Source organism: Micrasema longulum, unplaced genomic scaffold (genome assembly GCF_059751315.1).
Source record: "Micrasema longulum isolate JH-2025_06_02 unplaced genomic scaffold, ASM5975131v1 h1tg001441l, whole genome shotgun sequence".
NCBI classification, from domain to species: Eukaryota; Metazoa; Arthropoda; class Insecta; order Trichoptera; family Brachycentridae; genus Micrasema; species Micrasema longulum.
This window is the reverse complement of record NW_028278627.1, coordinates 16,900-34,079: the sequence shown is the minus strand read 5'-3', so window position 1 is coordinate 34,079 and position 17,180 is coordinate 16,900. Positions and strand designations below refer to the sequence as shown.

At 34.7% G+C, this 17,180-nt stretch overlaps 1 protein-coding gene across 5 annotated transcripts in view; it reads left to right on the top strand.

The window, feature by feature from the left end:
• sws (patatin like phospholipase domain containing sws) overlaps positions 1 to 7,718 on the top strand; it is a 100,928-nt gene extending 93,210 nt beyond the window's left edge. For 3 of the 5 annotated variants that reach the window (XM_088235794.1, XM_088235793.1, XM_088235792.1), the window contains 4 exons: positions 1,843 to 2,054; positions 2,137 to 2,342; positions 2,436 to 2,580; positions 7,481 to 7,718. In XM_088235794.1, the coding sequence (XP_088091920.1) occupies positions 1,843 to 2,054; positions 2,137 to 2,342; positions 2,436 to 2,580; positions 7,481 to 7,591 (674 nt within the window). In that variant the 3' untranslated portion in view covers positions 7,592 to 7,718. Of the gene's footprint in view, positions 1 to 338; positions 456 to 1,842; positions 2,055 to 2,136; positions 2,343 to 2,435; positions 2,581 to 5,506; positions 5,591 to 7,480 lie in introns of all 5 variants that reach the window. The other 2 variants (XM_088235795.1, XM_088235796.1) reach the window with 2 other exon arrangements.
• Positions 7,719 to 17,180: the final 9,462 nt, after the last annotated feature.

Here is a 17,180-nt window from a genome sequence, read left to right as displayed (position 1 = left end):
AGATGTGCGTTCCATGTGATGTCTCGTGTATATTTGAAATGAAATACATTCGGTGTTGTAGACAGACTTTTATCAGTAGGTATAATTTATAAACATGCATCTCACATCATCCCTTCCTTCATGATTTCGCAAGTTCCTACCCTGAGGTAAGTCAAATGAAAACGATGACCCTACCCTTTCCAGAGTCATAGTGCTGGCAATACCAACTTTGAAATTCCATTTTCAAAATTGAACATTCGCGTGTTTCGACATGTGAACGTTTTCCCGAGATTTTGTGGTGGGTGGGTTGGTTTTATCCTTTGGAGACTGTTTCTCGAGCCGGCAGTATTGTTGATTAGGTGAATTGTGGAGGTATTGCCGCGCGTCGATGAGCATCGCAGGTATTTTCCCACCAATTTGCGACCCTTTGGACGGACATCTTCTGGTAGACGGCTGTTATGTTAACAATGTACCAGGTAACTAATGTTTCTCTATTTATTTCAATTGTGTCAATTACTGCTGTATATTATAACTTTTACACGCTGTAAAGATTCAACCTTTAGAAATCTCTTTAAAATGTGTTAAGCTATGGTTTCCCAAGTGGTGGATGACATCATTAAAAAGTCTTTTTAGATTGCGCGGGTTTCTCAGAGAGCGCTGATTGTGAGCAGAACGTCAAACAGCCGTGCCGTCAATTGCAGGAGTACGAGCAGTTTGGTACATATCATTTTTGCATCTAAAACCGACAAAATTTTGATACATTTTGAAAGAAAATTATGAACAGCTAAAAATTGTCACTGAACCTTGAAAAATTCTGTATCATGATTTTTAAACATCTCATTCTCCAAACGATAGTTTTCGACTTCCGAAGACTCCTCCATCTTTCAAATACATCTACTAATAATGTTAAGCATTATCTTTAAAAATTTTAAATATCAGATAAAAAGTAGACATCTCAAGACGGTTGGTCTTGTAATACCCACCGCATCACGGAATATTATGGCCGTTAGGTAACGGCACCGCTTTCTTAGGAAACCATAGCTTTACGCTACTAAATGTTCTGATTTTATGGTAAGTATACAATTTTCCACCTCTTTGTTATTTCACAAACTATGATGCGGAAAATTCTTAATTTTTTAAGTATGTTATTCAAAACGTATTTGTTTAATTTTAATTTGTCTGTGATTAAAGAGATTTTTCATTTACTGTAAAAAATATATATATATAGTAACAATTATGTATGCAAAAGGTAAACTACGGTTACTCCAAATATGACGAAATGGAGTTTATTTATTTACGGTTCCATGAACCTTTTACATAATTACAATAAAACCAGTGAAAAAAATAACATAATATTAAAAAAGAACAAAACATTGAGAAAAATATACAATGGTAAACAGTATTTAAATATTTTTAAAAAATACTACATCGTAACAAATATAAATATTTATTGTTAAAAGAAAGGTAAATTAAAGAAAATATCAGTTTTAAAAAAAGAGGAAGAGAAGAAAAAAAAGAGAAAAAAGAAAGAAAAAAGAAAGTGCTTTAAAACTAGAATCCTGTAAGTGTTATTTATTTATTTATTTATATATATACGGCATTTCTGCCATTTACATATATGTGGTATAAAGAGTGCTTAAAAATAAAAATATTTAAAAAAAACGAGTATGAAATATTAATATACTCGTACTCGTTATGATTCAATAACCGCTCTCCGGTAAACATCTTGAAAAGGTAATTGAGTGGAGATAAGACCCACTTCAATACGCTTATTATAGTACGCTATTCCTTCACTGTGGTCTATCGATCCATTTAATATTTCACAGTTTTTGTACCTTTGCTTACTTGCGATGTCTCATTTAGCCGACATAATGCGCGCGTACGGGGCCCGGCACATCCTGGCCATCGACGTCGGCTCGCAGGACGACATGGACCTGACCAACTACGGCGACGACCTCTCCGGCTGGTGGCTGCTGTGGAAGAAATGGAATCCCTTCGTCACCCCGGTGAAGGTGCCCAACATACCGGACATACAGAGCAGGCTGGCATATGTGTCCTGTGTGAAGCAACTGGAGGCTAGTCCGTCACTAATATCTATTCATTATTATTATTATTTTCGCACGTCTCGTCTATCTTATGGCTCTATTTTTAATCCAGGAAGTGAAGACGTCAGACTACTGCGAGTACATCAGGCCGCCCATCGACAAGTACAAGACGCTGCAGTTTGGGTCGTTTGACGAGATTAAGGACGTCGGCTACCAGCACGGGAAGGGCTACTTCGAGGGGCAGAAGAGGCGCGGAGCCCTGCCGGTACTGCGCCAGGACGGGGGCACGCATAGGGAACACCACCACAAAGCCAGCGAGTGAGTTGTCTTCAATATTTTGAACCCTGCCCTGAGAGTTTTTAAATTTACTGCTGCAGCGCCGCTAAGGTTCGAGTGTTAATTGCTTTTCAGATACACATTCACAGACTTGGCTCAGATGGTGTGCCAAGTGGCTCCCGGATCTCGCTCGGATGAGAGCCTTTCCGAGTCTGAGGACGAGGGGAGAGAGACTCACTTTGGGGGCTATGCTTCCGAGCCCAGTGCGGGAATATTAGATGTGAGTTACCACCCAATGTTCCAAACATATCTTCTTCCTTTTCTCCGTTAAAAAGAGACAGAAAATAGATTATTAATTTATAAATTAAATAATCTCATCTTTCACACGATTTCCAAAGGCATTTTTTTGCACAGTCTTTCAAGAATCAATGATTAATAAGAATAATTTCTTCATCTCGATTGAGATATCAGTAGGTATGTTTAATAGCTAACCCTTTCAGGTCTTAATTAATTTAATTGGATATAAAAATGTATCGTTATTACAAAAGGAATTATTTTATTTTCATTTTTATGAGCACTGGCTTTCCAACTGATGACTGATCGGCACAGTATCTAAAACGTATATAATATATCACAATAATTTGTGATGTAATATTATTTGTAATGAAGACAGAAATTCGTTCAGCTAAAAAAACTTTCTTCGTTTGATGCTGACTATCAACTTGAGCACAAAAAAAATAGAGACATTTTTGAGGAGCAAACATTAAAAAAGTAATGCGTCTCAGAAATATAGTTTGAAAACTGAAAAACAACTCTCTTTTTACAATGCGATTTGTTTAAATGTATGAACTTTAGGACATACTTATGTAAAAAAAAATACATTTTTTTATGAATACTGGGGCTTTAAATTACGCCTAGGTAAAACGCCTAGGTACGCCTAAAAGTGGTAGAATACTGATGGGAATACCATCCTAGTTATATGCCTAGGCGTAACTTTATACTAGGTTTATAAGTAAGGCTCAATGTGTTTTCTTCTCATAGATTTAGATATGAACAGTAAAATTTTATTTAAATCTATTTTTCTTTTTTAAATTTGGACAAATCACTTTTTGAATATTTTCTCCTCATTTAGAAATAAGAACCAGTAATTAAAAAATAAACTCGAGGCTTTTTTAATTTTAGTACGTTCTGTAGTAAATAAATCTTAAAATTAGTTTTTTTTATAATTTTCACTGTAATTCTCTTATCCAGTTAACGCCGATTAACACACTGCACGCTTTTCTTCTTCTACAACTAATATTTTTTTCGTACAATATCTAAAAAAATATTGTTCACTTCTGAATAGGCACTGAATATTTGTAAATAAAATGGGAATTTTCTATGGTTGAAGCTTATTTTTACAAGGTGTAAATTAAATAGTTTTTGAACTATTTAATTATTATTATTAAAAACTGAAAACGAATTGAAGGTTAGTATTTCGTACATTTGAAACACAAACTAGCTTTGCAAACTTTATCAGTCAGTCGAGTCATTAATTTGTTTTAATATTATTCAACGCTGAGAATAAGGTCCCGCAAAAGTACATTAACGGAAATATTGTGAGTAAACGACGTATGTCATTCGAAATATCTTGGTGTGGCCTCCGTCATAGGTTACCCGTCACTGTCCCGCATAGTCTTAACAGCTTTACATAACACCTGCGTTAAAGCCATTCACACATGGACAATACAATATTGTTTTGTCCCAGGACCCAAGACCCATTGTCGCGAGACTGACCATCTCCACGGAATAATGATTACATGCATGGCGGGACCTTTGGACAATAGAAATTTGTTTGATGTGAACGTGTCACTCCCGCATAATTTTTCTGCCAAAAATGGAGGCAGAAAATAATCTATTTAGTTTTTCTTTTTTTTTTGAACCACAACAGGCCAGGAGGCCCAATTATAGTGGTGAATTACAGCGCAGCATACCCGGGCTTGAGAAAAATCACATTAATTTTTTTGTTCCCACGGGGAATCGTACCCAGAACCTTCCGTGTGTGTCTTAACCACTACACCACGGAGGCCGCCAATTCTTTCTTTAACAATTCCAGTACATCTTGGTATAAAATTAATATGTAGTATTTTTCGTGAACTTGATCATAACAAATGCCACCGTGTGTGTATTCATTTCCGCAGCGTTCACACATGTGAACTGTCACTGAATTTTCATATTGTCCCAGCGTTCTGTCCTGCGCGGTCGAGGCTGTTCACGGAGCTGGGACAGGACGATGTTGTCTTATCTATTGTATTGGTGTAAACGGCCCCTTACCTTAAATGTTATTCTCATTTTTCATTTTAAAATCTTCAATCGACTCTCGTATTTTATTTATTTATTGTACATATGGCCTAAGCCAATTACAGCAATTACATGAAGAAACACATATGCAAAAAACGGAACAAAAAGAACATAAAACTACGTAGCAAAGACAAACAAGGGCAATAAAATAATGCTCTACAATATATTCATAAACACGATAAACATACAAGACATCAAGCTTAACCATGCGAATCCATCTTCAAGCCACACTGTTTTAGTGGCAAAGAGATCCAAGAAAAGCTGGAAGTTCTATCCTGAAAAATTCCAAGTCGTGTGACGAATTGACTAATCTAAAAATTCTGGACATGGGGCATTAAACAAAAGTCGCTCTTAAAAGATTAATTAAATATCAGATTTTGACTTCTGGTGATACGGTTGGGAACATGAAAAGAAATTGATTGCAACAGAGATGGGCCATCACTTATAGCATTAAGTATTTTGAAAATGCATATAAGGTTCATTTCAGTTCAACGTTTCTCCAATAAAGACAGATTATGAAATAGCTCTATTTCAAAATAGGAATAATTACCCCTTTGCAATCCGAGCAACCATGCCACTTTTCTTAGAAAACGGCGCTGGACAGACTCATATGATCAATATGGGTCCTATGGAATGGAGACCAAATTGGAGAAGCATATTCTAAATGGGGTCGAACTAGTGAGCAGTAAAGAGTTTCGATGGTATCAATATTTGTGAAGCCCGTCATCATTCAATTGATAAAACCAAAAAGTTTGAGAGATCAATTTTTGCATTTATTTAGTAATTTATCCTTTTAACCGCCGAGTTGTATAAGAATTATTCCTAAGATAGTACTCCAGTGTAAAGCCAGTCTTGTAACATTCCAGCAAATGGGATCCAGTATGGAGAGCTCTTGGATGAGTGATACCGAGCTTGCTGGAACATATTAGTCCTATTCCCTGGTCATGTTTGTATGGAACTTTTCTTACTTTTGGTGGTGGCGACTAATCAACTTCTGCAGTCTTTTCACATGCTCGTATTCTATCCTCTACTGTATTAGATGTTAACATAAGTTGTGTCTATTTTTTTCAATTCTAATAACGAGCACCAAAAGTAAAACAAAATTGTAAAGGTTATTAACATATTACAACAGAGATGGAGAGAAGGGATTATATAAGTCTAGCCATCTACAAGGCTTATGAATTGTCATTGGCTGGTATAAATGGCCACTTTACGCACTGTGTGTATTCGCCATTCTGCCTATATTTGCATTCTTATGATTTACCCAGATATTTATATTTTGGAGGACATTATCAACGAGTTTTAAATAACTCACTATTAGAAAATGGAAATCAAGTTGCGGTAGAGTGGGGTTCGAACCTCGGACCTCTGATCCGTGAGACCGCGATACTAACCACAAGACCACAACCCGGTTTCAAATATTTCTTCAATCTGTTGATGTTTGTGAAGTTAAAAAGCTGAAACCTCTAAAATGTTTTCACTCTCTGTTGTAATAAATTGATATTAACAGCTCCCTAGGGGGTTAAATCCAGTTCTTGTCTACGAAGATTTAGACAAAAACTATACCAAAAAAATGTGTATACTATCAGCGCGAGCTATTATAAAAAAAGAGCTATTGCTTCTCTGGATTTATATGTTTGTTTTTAATATACACAAACTTCTTTAAACCACAATAGAGTTTTGAGATGGATTTCCAGTTTACGGGAAGCCAATTCACCAATCAGCTGAACATCCGAAGAGAACTTGTGACGTCAAATTTCAAAACTGAAAAATCATAGCGCTGATAGTATACACATTTTTTTTATTTGGTGTAGTCTTTATAGCCTCATAACAAATTAAAATAATACCACTGAACCCCCTCGTTCTTAGATTTAAAAAGACCTATATATAGATAATCTCTCTTATTTTGTTTTATTTTTAACTGTGCGTATTGTTAAATAACAAGTTTTCTTTATTTACTTATAAAATAGCCAAGGGAACATTGAGTTTCTCAATGATTCTACTATGGCGGTTTGTTGTAATTACTTTTTGTTATATTTTTAGTGTGTTTTTCTTTTTTGTTGTTTTATTTCGCGTGGATATTTTGCCTTGATAAGTCACTAATCTTTTATTTTATTTATATTTTATGAAATAAGTTAATGAGAATCTTTAAAAAATGACTTAGGTAATTGATTCACATCATATAATGTTCATAATCATGTCTGGACTGGCACATGAAGCCCAAGACTGATTGATGTACCAATGCAGTGCCCTATGCACCATTCGGTGCGGAAAGGGAATAAAGAAGAAGACTTATCTAATAAACAACAATTTTAAAAATAAAGTATTTAATGACATTATGCTTTATTGATATAGATATGAGGGTATTGGTATTGGTAGAACCAAACTTAGAAATCTCCACTAAAAATGAAAAATTAGTTATTGATGCTGATTAGTTAGTAATAGCGTCATTCAAAACCGTCTCTAAATCTTGCAAAAACAGATTTCAATTATACTACTTGACGCCGCAAACTTAGCATTCTCCATTGAGTTGGTGAAGCGTTTGCTATCTCACAGTACTTCTTTCGAAGTTTTTCGCAAATATCTCCGTAACTCCTTCAATGGAGATTTGTAAGTTTGCTTCTAATACCCTAATATGTGTAAAATACTGCATAAAAGTAGGTAGGTATATGTATTTGAAAAATTATAACACCTTTTGTGAAATTTACTGTAGTTATTATTTGAAGACCTCAAGGCTATTGTGACATATTTTTATTCCCGATCAAAAAAAATTGAAGTTGTTTTACCGGCAGGACATTAAAAAACTTGATAATGTATGATTTGTTTATGTGCTTTTCCAGGAAACCTTGTTGGACAGGAGGCTAGGCTATTCTTTGTCGTTCTCGGAAGCCGAGCTGGACTCGGAACCGGAGATGTTTGACTCGGAGAAAATTAAGAAGAAGAAGAGGTGAACCCAACCGACGTACAAACGTGAAGACTGCATAGAAAAAAATTTACCATTTTACATAGTGACGTATGAATGTCTCCAACCTAATTTTAAATTTATGTTACTGTTCTATAAATTTTTTAAGATCGGTTGCCTAGGATTTGAGCGATGAAGTTAATATTACACTCGAACCCCTTTTTACACGCACGCATATTCCGTATAAAAAAATAACAATGCAGCCGGCTTCGTTAGTTTGTCATATATCCGTCTCACTGTTACTCAATAAAAATCGTATTTCGCTCTCGTTCCCTCTCATACGATACGAATGAATTTACGAAACGAATACATTACAGAATGGGGCCACAGGTAACCTCCGTTGATCGCGAGGGATGCGTTCTGGACATGGCGGCGATAAATGGAATTTGCGATCAATGGGGGATTTTTCACGGAAACTCTATCGGATATTTTGCAGCTGTTACTATGTCTTCACTCCCCGATTTGTCAATCGTTTTAAGGCAACGCCAGTTTGATCGTTATTTCGACCGATCAAACCACGCATTGCTTGCTTTAAAAACATTTATCTTGGCTTTTTTTTCAATCTATCGCATTGTAGACTCTGATAATTTGAAATCCCTACCTACAACTGCAATTTTATCACCATTTTCTATCATTTCAATTATTTTTAATTTCTTTTCCAATGTCACTACATTGCGAAAAATATTACATTACTACGAATCCGCACTCACTATCAACGAAAGGGGGGTGGTCAATTCGGGAATTGAAAATAAATATATTGTTTACTAAGATAAATATAAAACAACTTTGTTTTTAACCATTTATTTTTTCTACCGACTGCTTTGTTAATTTATTGAATTGAATCTGTACGGTAAAAAGAGGTTCCAGTGTATTCCTGATTTTATTGAATTCTAATTATTAATAACAAATGAATTCTCCACTTTATAGTCGGTGCGATGTAAATATTTTTGTTGTAACTCTTATCAGATTCATAATTAATTACCCTGTTTTGTTATATATACGAATGTGTCTTTTCTATTTTCTGTTTTTTCTGATCTGTATAAGCCGGCTTAAGTTTAAAATATTTTTTTATCTAATGGTCTTTAAACGAATTATTATACTGAACCATTTGAGATTAAGTTATTGAAAATCTAATTTATTTTGAAATTTTTTCATTCTTGTGTGTAGGATGTAATTTAATTTTTAACTAACCCTATTTCAATTAATTTTCTTTATCAAAACAGAGTTCATGCGAGGGCAATACAATAGGCGGGACAATACTGTCCTGTCTCAGCTCTGTGAACAGCCTCAACCGCGCAGGATAGGAAAATGGGACGATACGTCAACTCGCCTGTAGTTTAGGGCGCTCGTTAAGCCGAGTGAGGCAATCGATGCGCTATGTACGGTCATTCTTCTTATCTTTCCACTCCCCGATGGGGGTTGGAAATCATCGCGGCAATTCTCACTTTGTCAGCAGCTACCCTGAACGAGAACCGAGTGCTGCAATCGAACCAGTCACGCAAATCCTTTAGCCATGAGATGCGCCTTCTTCCTGCACTGCGTCTTCCTTCAATCTTTCCCTGCAGAATGACTTATAAAATGTCTTCGCCTCTCATCACATGACCTTGAATTTTCTTTTCCTTATGGTCTTTAGTACCGCTTTATCTTTTTTCATCTGTCATCGTTTCGGACTCTGTCCACCCTGGAGATTTTTAATATCGTTCTGTAGGACCGCATTTCACAGGCTTCGATCTTTGATTTCATTTTGTAATCTCACTCCCGGAGCAAATGCGTTTTGTCCTGTCCTACGGTTCTGTCCGGACAATGCAGCCGCACGCGTCGATAGGAGTAAGCCATTGTCCTGCGGAGATAACCTGCCCGTCTCTCTCTAGGACATGGTCTCGGTCCATTGTCTTGTCCTCCAAATTTCTGTTCACACGAAAACAACAGGTTTGAAGCTGGGACAAGACAGCATTGTACTCTCCTCATATGAACTACGCATAAAAGTATGAAGAAAGACAATAAATACCTCATAATTTTCCAATTAAATATTTTTTTCTATTTTGAAAAACCAATATTCCTGGCACCACTTGTTTATGTAAATATGGCCTTAGGTTTTGAGTCAAAACCAATAATACTTGTATGTAGAATCCTCTTTTGATTCACCTTATTATGGAATTATACAACTCGTTTGTTTTGGCTGTGTTAGTTATATATTATATTTTTATAATACAATTACAATAATTATGTAGCTCTACATATAAAATATTAAAATAAATAATTAGGTTACTTCTGTGGTCACGGTGTAAAAGTGGTGACTTGATAGAGACATTTAAAATGGTCAACCGTCGCTATAGCTACCCGAACTCGGATTCCACATTCAAATTGAAATAAGATGCTCGACTTGGTGCTCACGGAGCAATAGAGTTGTCGATAGTTGGAATAAGCCATTACAAAAGCCACTCTTGACATCATGGAAAATGGGCTAGATTTATTTTGGGCAAATAAAAATCCATCTTTCATTGAAACTGAATAATAATAATATTGTTAACATTATTAAGGTTAGCGCTCGTCCAAAATGTCTATCGATTGCTTAACTAAAACCTTTTTTGCCTATGATGAACCCTTTCAGACAGACCTGATTTAATTCCCGCAAAAAACCTTTCAAATCAATATTTCACTTCCACCCTGCCAGGAATCGAACCCAGGACCTCAAGAATGGTAGGTGAACACATCAACTATTACGCAACGAGGCGGACACATCTCCACTCAATTTCTGTCAGGATAAAAATCCTCACAAAGGAAATCTCGATGGCTGCTCTCTGATAAAATATCTGAAAGCAGCCATCAAGTCAAAAGGACTCGGCCAGGGCTCTGCTTCTATTTCACACACAGAATTTTATTCTTCATCAGCCTTTAGGTTCACACAGATAAGTTTAACTTGAATAAAATATAGATGCTGTACATTTTACTTGACTTGAGGATTTTTACACTTGAAACCACAGATTTTTTACTCATAACTATTATGTAGATCAAGATATTTCCTTTAGGTAAGACTCATTGTATTGCCATTCCATGATGCATGCAGTATTGTGCGAGTTAACAGAATGAAACACCTCATAAATGTACCAGTAACTGTTCGGAGTTACTGGCTGTGATATCCGAGCGTTGGATGTCTCCGGCTGTGGAGCTATAGGGTCACCGAATTACGGATCGATCACCAGTTGTGGCACCACACAAAAAACTATTATTCATTATTTGGTTAGCTCATTGCCTTTGCAGACTCATTATCCCAAAAAATCAGCACTATCTGAACATTCCGGATAAACCTTTTCGTTCGATCCCGAAATATTAGGTCGTCCCAAAAGCCACCAAATTCATTTGATAAAGAAGGCCTTTGAAATTTATAGATATCCGTATAATACAAATGAAGATGACGAAATGCACCTCTGAACATCGTGGTGCATGGCATTGAATAAAAAACAAACCTGCCAATGGCACGGTACGAATTCCTCATACGACTACAATACGCTAAGACTACATCAGCCCAGACGATGGAAGCTGTAACGCTCTCCGAAACATCGGCAAGAAGAAGCTTTAATACACGGCACCAGATATAGCCCTGGAAAACATCACAAGAATTGTAAACACTCGTCACCAGCTAACTGCTTCGTTGTCAAGGCTTGACAAAGGTAAGAGGTCAGCATATCATTTATTTGTTAAACATCAAGTACAAAATGTATGCACTCTGGCCGGCTCATTGCTAAAAGCAATATTTTCCAGCCAACCAAAAATCTGGTCAAAAAAATTTAGTCAAAAAAATAAAAAAACCCGTTAAGCATACAAACTACAGCTGTTTTTTTAGTGGACGGATATACATATAAACTGCTTGTACATATAAACTACTGTCAACACATTATATATGATGAGGAATGTGGGATCAGGTAATGAGTTTGGAAGTAGACAGGAAAAGAATCCAGAAAAGAAAAGGAATAAATCAAAAATAAAGACAGGCCAGGGTTCTAACGATATATACTAATGTTTCGTTAGTTTCTTCACCGTCGCCAAAGTTATACTTTTAGTATATATTATATATTAATACTTGTAAATTTATTTAAGTGATTTTACACCAACTAAATACGTAGTTAAGCTATATAACATCGAAAATCACTAAGTTAGTGCTTCAAATATCAATTCACTCATCGCGTATTTCACAATCTTATGCGTGAATTATTCCTTATTATCAATTGAGGGCATTGGAAGCAAAGAAAGCAAACTCGCGTTTTGGTGTTTTCGAGAAAAATAACAAAAAATGCTACACTAATGTCAAAGAGAGTCTTTGTTTGAAATGTTATTTTCACCGAAATTAAAATTTAAGATACTAATAAATTAGCTTTAATAGAAACACAAATTAAAAAAACTTTCTTAATATTTGTATGGCACAGCCATTTTGAAAATTTATATCTCAAGCCTGTCATTGGTCGAATAAAATGGCTGATGGATATTGCTACGTTTGCTTCCAAACTATTTTCAAACAATCAGAAGTATGACTTTAAACTACATTTGCAACTCAACTCATGATTTTTATAAAAATAAAGGTGATTAACTACAGAATGACATCATAACCAAAAGAAATATTTTTTTAAGGTATTTTATCTTTGCTTCCAATGCCCTCAATTATTATATTCCATTAATCGAGGCCTTTGCAACAAAATAGATGTGTCAATTTCTTTTTCTTCGTTTTAATAAAACCGTGTTGTGTATTTATTGTTTTATTTGTATTTCTTAAGTTAAAAATTGACACTGCAAAATTCACTCTCCGGCCATTGGTCATTTAGCCCCGTTTACTGTCCATATAATACACAAATATGTCATATCCAAAATACATACTATTCAATATTCAAGTGCTTCTATAATTTTTTCCTATAAATGCTTCCACTCTTGTATTTCTTTGAAAACTATATTCTACAAATGTAAATAAAATTGTATAACCCAAAAGACAAATCGCGTTACTAACATGAATTTACTTTCAATCAAAATTGAACCATAATTAGTCTATCGTGTATTTAGTATTTTTCTATTAGATCAATCTGTTAAGTATTTTTCTCTTTGTAAATATGTAAAATACTTTTGGCTTACAAGATAATATCGTAATATAATATCGTCGGTGGTACTGCAGTACCCTGTAACTGTTTTTTTTGGTGAAAATGTTTTACTGGAATTCATTAGCTGTTATTATTATTATGGATAACTTATATAGCGCCATTTTCGTAATATAATACCTCGAGGGGGCTTTACAAAGTGATTATATAAAGGAATAAATTTGTAATTTAAGAAAAACAATGTTCTTTGTCATCACATGCTAAGAATTTATTCAAATGATTCAGAGAACAAGTGGGTTTTAAGTTTTTTCCGAAAAATCACTTCACGCTTACAGTTTCGCACCTCTGCTGGGAGAGCATTCCATGCCAATTCAAAAGCGCGTTTGTCGAATTCAGTGCGCTGTTTCCGTAGAGGTATAATAACTTTTCCTCTCGACGTAGATGTAGCTGATCTAAGCGTAAGACGTCTATCAGCTAGCTCATCTGGAATGCAAAGTTCCCTTAGATATTTTGGAGCAGAGTTGTGCGGTGACTTATACATAAGCCAACAGAGTTTGTATTCCACTATGAGCTGTTAGTTTTAAATAACTTTTGGTTGATTAAAATCGTAATATATTAACCGAATGGTTTTTAGGCTTCCGTGCCAAAAAATTCCATTGATAATTACACGCTATTGCGGTATCATTGACGACATGTACTTTGAAATATCTAATAACTTAGGTTTAAACTTTTTTGATTCTCACCAATTAATATTTTCTCTAACCTACCAAAGAAAAGAAATTGTTTACTATAAGTAAAAAGTGAGAAAATTGCGTGATTTGTGTGTGGCATACTGTACTTCAAAACACGATTTTCATTAATTTAGAACTTCTTAAAAAATAAATCCAGTATGAGAGTTCTTATATTTTTATAATACTGTATCGTGGGGTAATTAGTAAAACTAGGTAACTTCGAAATCAGCATTTTTGAGTTACCCACTAAAAACACATATTTTTATCTTCCTCCGTAAATGCTACAAATAGGCAAGTAGTAATTCAAATCATATTATGCTGATTTAAATGTATGACTTGTCTATTGGTAGCATTAACTCTCCCTTCCCGGGGATGTGTAGCCAGTACACATTGCATTTAATAACTTTAATATCTCCATAAATATAATAAATGATGGGTTAGATTTTCGGTATTCCTTCATTATACATTTGCTTATCGGTAAAAATCTTTTTTTTATTAAATAATTAATGCTTATTGGGAACATGAAAAGCGTTTTATCAAAAATCAGAGATATCGCCAATACAATAGAAAGTTTACCAATGTGTCACATGTTGCGTTTGTAGTAAAAGAGTAATCCTTATATAAAATTGTCTCGCACACTCTTTACGTCTCACTCTCGATAATATGAGTATAATTGGGAGTGAGAGAGACAATTTTTATGCTTCACCCGCGCCAACAACAAAGTTTCTTGTACTTCTCCCAGATGCCCGTTAGCTGCGTTAGTAGCTTCCCGGCTTTTGTTGGGGGTGGTTCTTTTGCGCGCATTAAGAGCAATAATTAATATTTTTAAATGTCATCACTTTTGACTATAATATAAATATACTTTGGCTATATAACTATAAATAATTGAAGCATTTGCCGATGAATATCACTTTTACGATTTAAAATCTCTCATTTTTTGCATGTGAAGTGACTACACAGCACCGTGACGCGCGGATGTTTTTAGGACAGTAAGGGAAAGGTTAATGAGGTTAAAAAAATGTGTTTTTAGTGGGTAACTCACAAATGCCGATTTTGAAGTTACTAGTTGTAAATACCCTGCGATGTACCTTTACGAGTTAAAATAATTTAATTTTTAACTGAATGGAAATATCCTGAACAGTTGGAATAATTTTCACATTTGGGAAGTATGTTTACTAAGTGGAATCCTGGTACCGAAACTAGTGTACGGAACCATGCATGAAATTGGAAATACAAGAGTTAAAGTAGGATAAATGCTGTCGAAATGCATGATAGGTGCACAAATGTCGAGATCTGTGCGGCTTGCAAGGCTGAGACGAGCACTGTCGACAAAATTACGAAAGGGGTGCTGCGTTGGTTTAGACGTGTAGGGCAAATGGACAGAAAAGAACAGCTAAAAAAATTTGCAGTGTGAATGTTGATGAACGCAGAAAACGAAGAAGACCGAGAAACATGTAGCATAACCAAATCCGATTAATATTTGAAGATGGACTTGTCAAGAGTCCGAATAATCATCATGCGTACTCGAGGAGGTGTATTAATGTCCTGGAAGCGTTTTACTATAATTTTCATTGAATTTACCTCTACTGCTTTCGTAGTCCCTTTCATTGTAAGTTTGGCATTTTATATGTTTCATAAGTGCAGTAATCGGTACGCGGTGCCTTTCCGCGTCCGCGCCACGCTGCAAAACGCTCGCCCCTCCTGCAGAGCGCTAAGGTATCGAGTCAAAAACACTCGTCCAGGATTCTGGTTCTATTACACACACAGGTCCTCTTCGGACACGGACAAAATGTTAAATATTATCATTCATACTGACCGTATTACACAAACCGTAATTAAAATTGTTTCTTCGGTATTTTCGTGTTTTGTGACAGTGGCCACGTGGAATGAATAGATGAAGAATGGTAATTAGTAGAACGAGAATAGGCAAGAAAGATCCTTTTTATGTAAAATTAACAGTCACGGGTTTTGCTTTAATTTCAAATTTTTAATTATTTAGTGAAATTTTATTTGCCAAGTCATGTTTTCTTATTGTGTACTCATATCATTAATCTTTTCTCTTCGTTGTATATGATCTAGTTAGTTTATTTATTTATTGAATTAAATATAGAATAATAGACATTGATAGTTAAATAAAATCTTATGATTATAAATAACAGTAATGTATAATTTTATATATAACTTGCTTATACTTAAGGCTGATTGCATCAAAAAAAGTTATATAAATGTCACATTTTCATCAAAATTGGTTGCACGAGAAAAAAGTTATCGAATATGACCTTTTTTGTAAAATATACTTTTATTTAACCTTGCCCATAACTTTTTTCTACGCAACTGGTCTTTAATAAAGTCGAATAAACAATCCTTGCTCTTTCTCTGATTTTTTTATGTTTGCAACTTTTTTCATTCTTAATTTGGTCGTGCCACGAGTTTCGAGTCTGCTAGTGAGTACTACAGCTTACAAGCACCACCAAAAATTGCAATGTGAACCAGCGCTTATTAAGTTTATAAATTGCTTATTTTTAAACATAGAAATACAAAACATGATCTAATGTTACCATTACAAATGTCAGAGTTTCTGACTACATATATTTTTTTATTTATTTGTGTTTAAGGCCTATAAAGAGAGCAATTGAGAACTGCTTATAGTAGGTACTGTGCAATCTCACTAAAGCAGTTGTAAAATGGTGTACTGCTTTAGTAAGACGTTGCCTTAATTATCTAGAGTATTGCGTAGTTCTCTGTTGAAATTAAACAGGTATTAAAATTAGTTTTTTGTAAATTTTAAATGTGATGCTGATATATTTGTAAAAAATAAAATTATTGAAAAATACCGCTATTTGTTTTATTTATATATACACCCCCGGCAACATAAATAGCCGAACCCATAAAAAATTTAATTTAGATATATTTATTTTTTGTTACATTTTAACACATTTTCCAATTTTATGCTTATACGTTTACATATATGTATACTTTACATCAATAAAACACTAATTTTGACATTAAAAAAAAAGTTTTGAAAGATTTTCGATTCGAGACAAAAAACATTTTAAAAATGAATAAAAAAAACTTCTTTAACTGTTATGCGTTAAACTCTTTAAAATATTGAATTTTAAAAACATTTATTCAGTTGATAAAACACCCTAAAAGTAGTGTTTCTTAACCGTATTGAAAGAATCACCCCCTTTACCACAGTAAAATTATCCAGATTTTTTGGGGCACTCGGGGAATCGGACAGGATAAGAAACATGCTATATTGTGAGCTTAAAGCGTACTTGACAGCTTCTCGGATTGCGATACATTCCGCTGTAAATACAAATGCAATTTTTTAATGATTGTACAGATGCATTGTGCAATTTGTACAATCTTTGAATGATGTCGTCTTCACAATATATGGCCGAATCCGTGTGGGTTGGCAAATCTGACCGAGATCCATCAGTGTAGATAATTCTCCAACCTATCCATCTTGACGACCAAATACGGTTGAATGTACACTGGGACTGTAGGTGGGTTTCAACTCTAAATGTGAGTTCAATATTTAGGGCATATATATAGAAACATAAAACTGAAAACAATAAAGGGGAAGGTCTTTAGGATTAATGTTAAATTCAAAAGATGAAAATGAAAGCTGTTGACTAGTAAAGGGAGCGGTTTATGGGACCAGAAAGATGATGAAGTCACACAGTCGGAGAGCAATTTTAATATTTTAAGGAGCAGGTTACTTTTTTGAGGAGCAGGTTACTTTTTTGAGGAGCAGGTTACT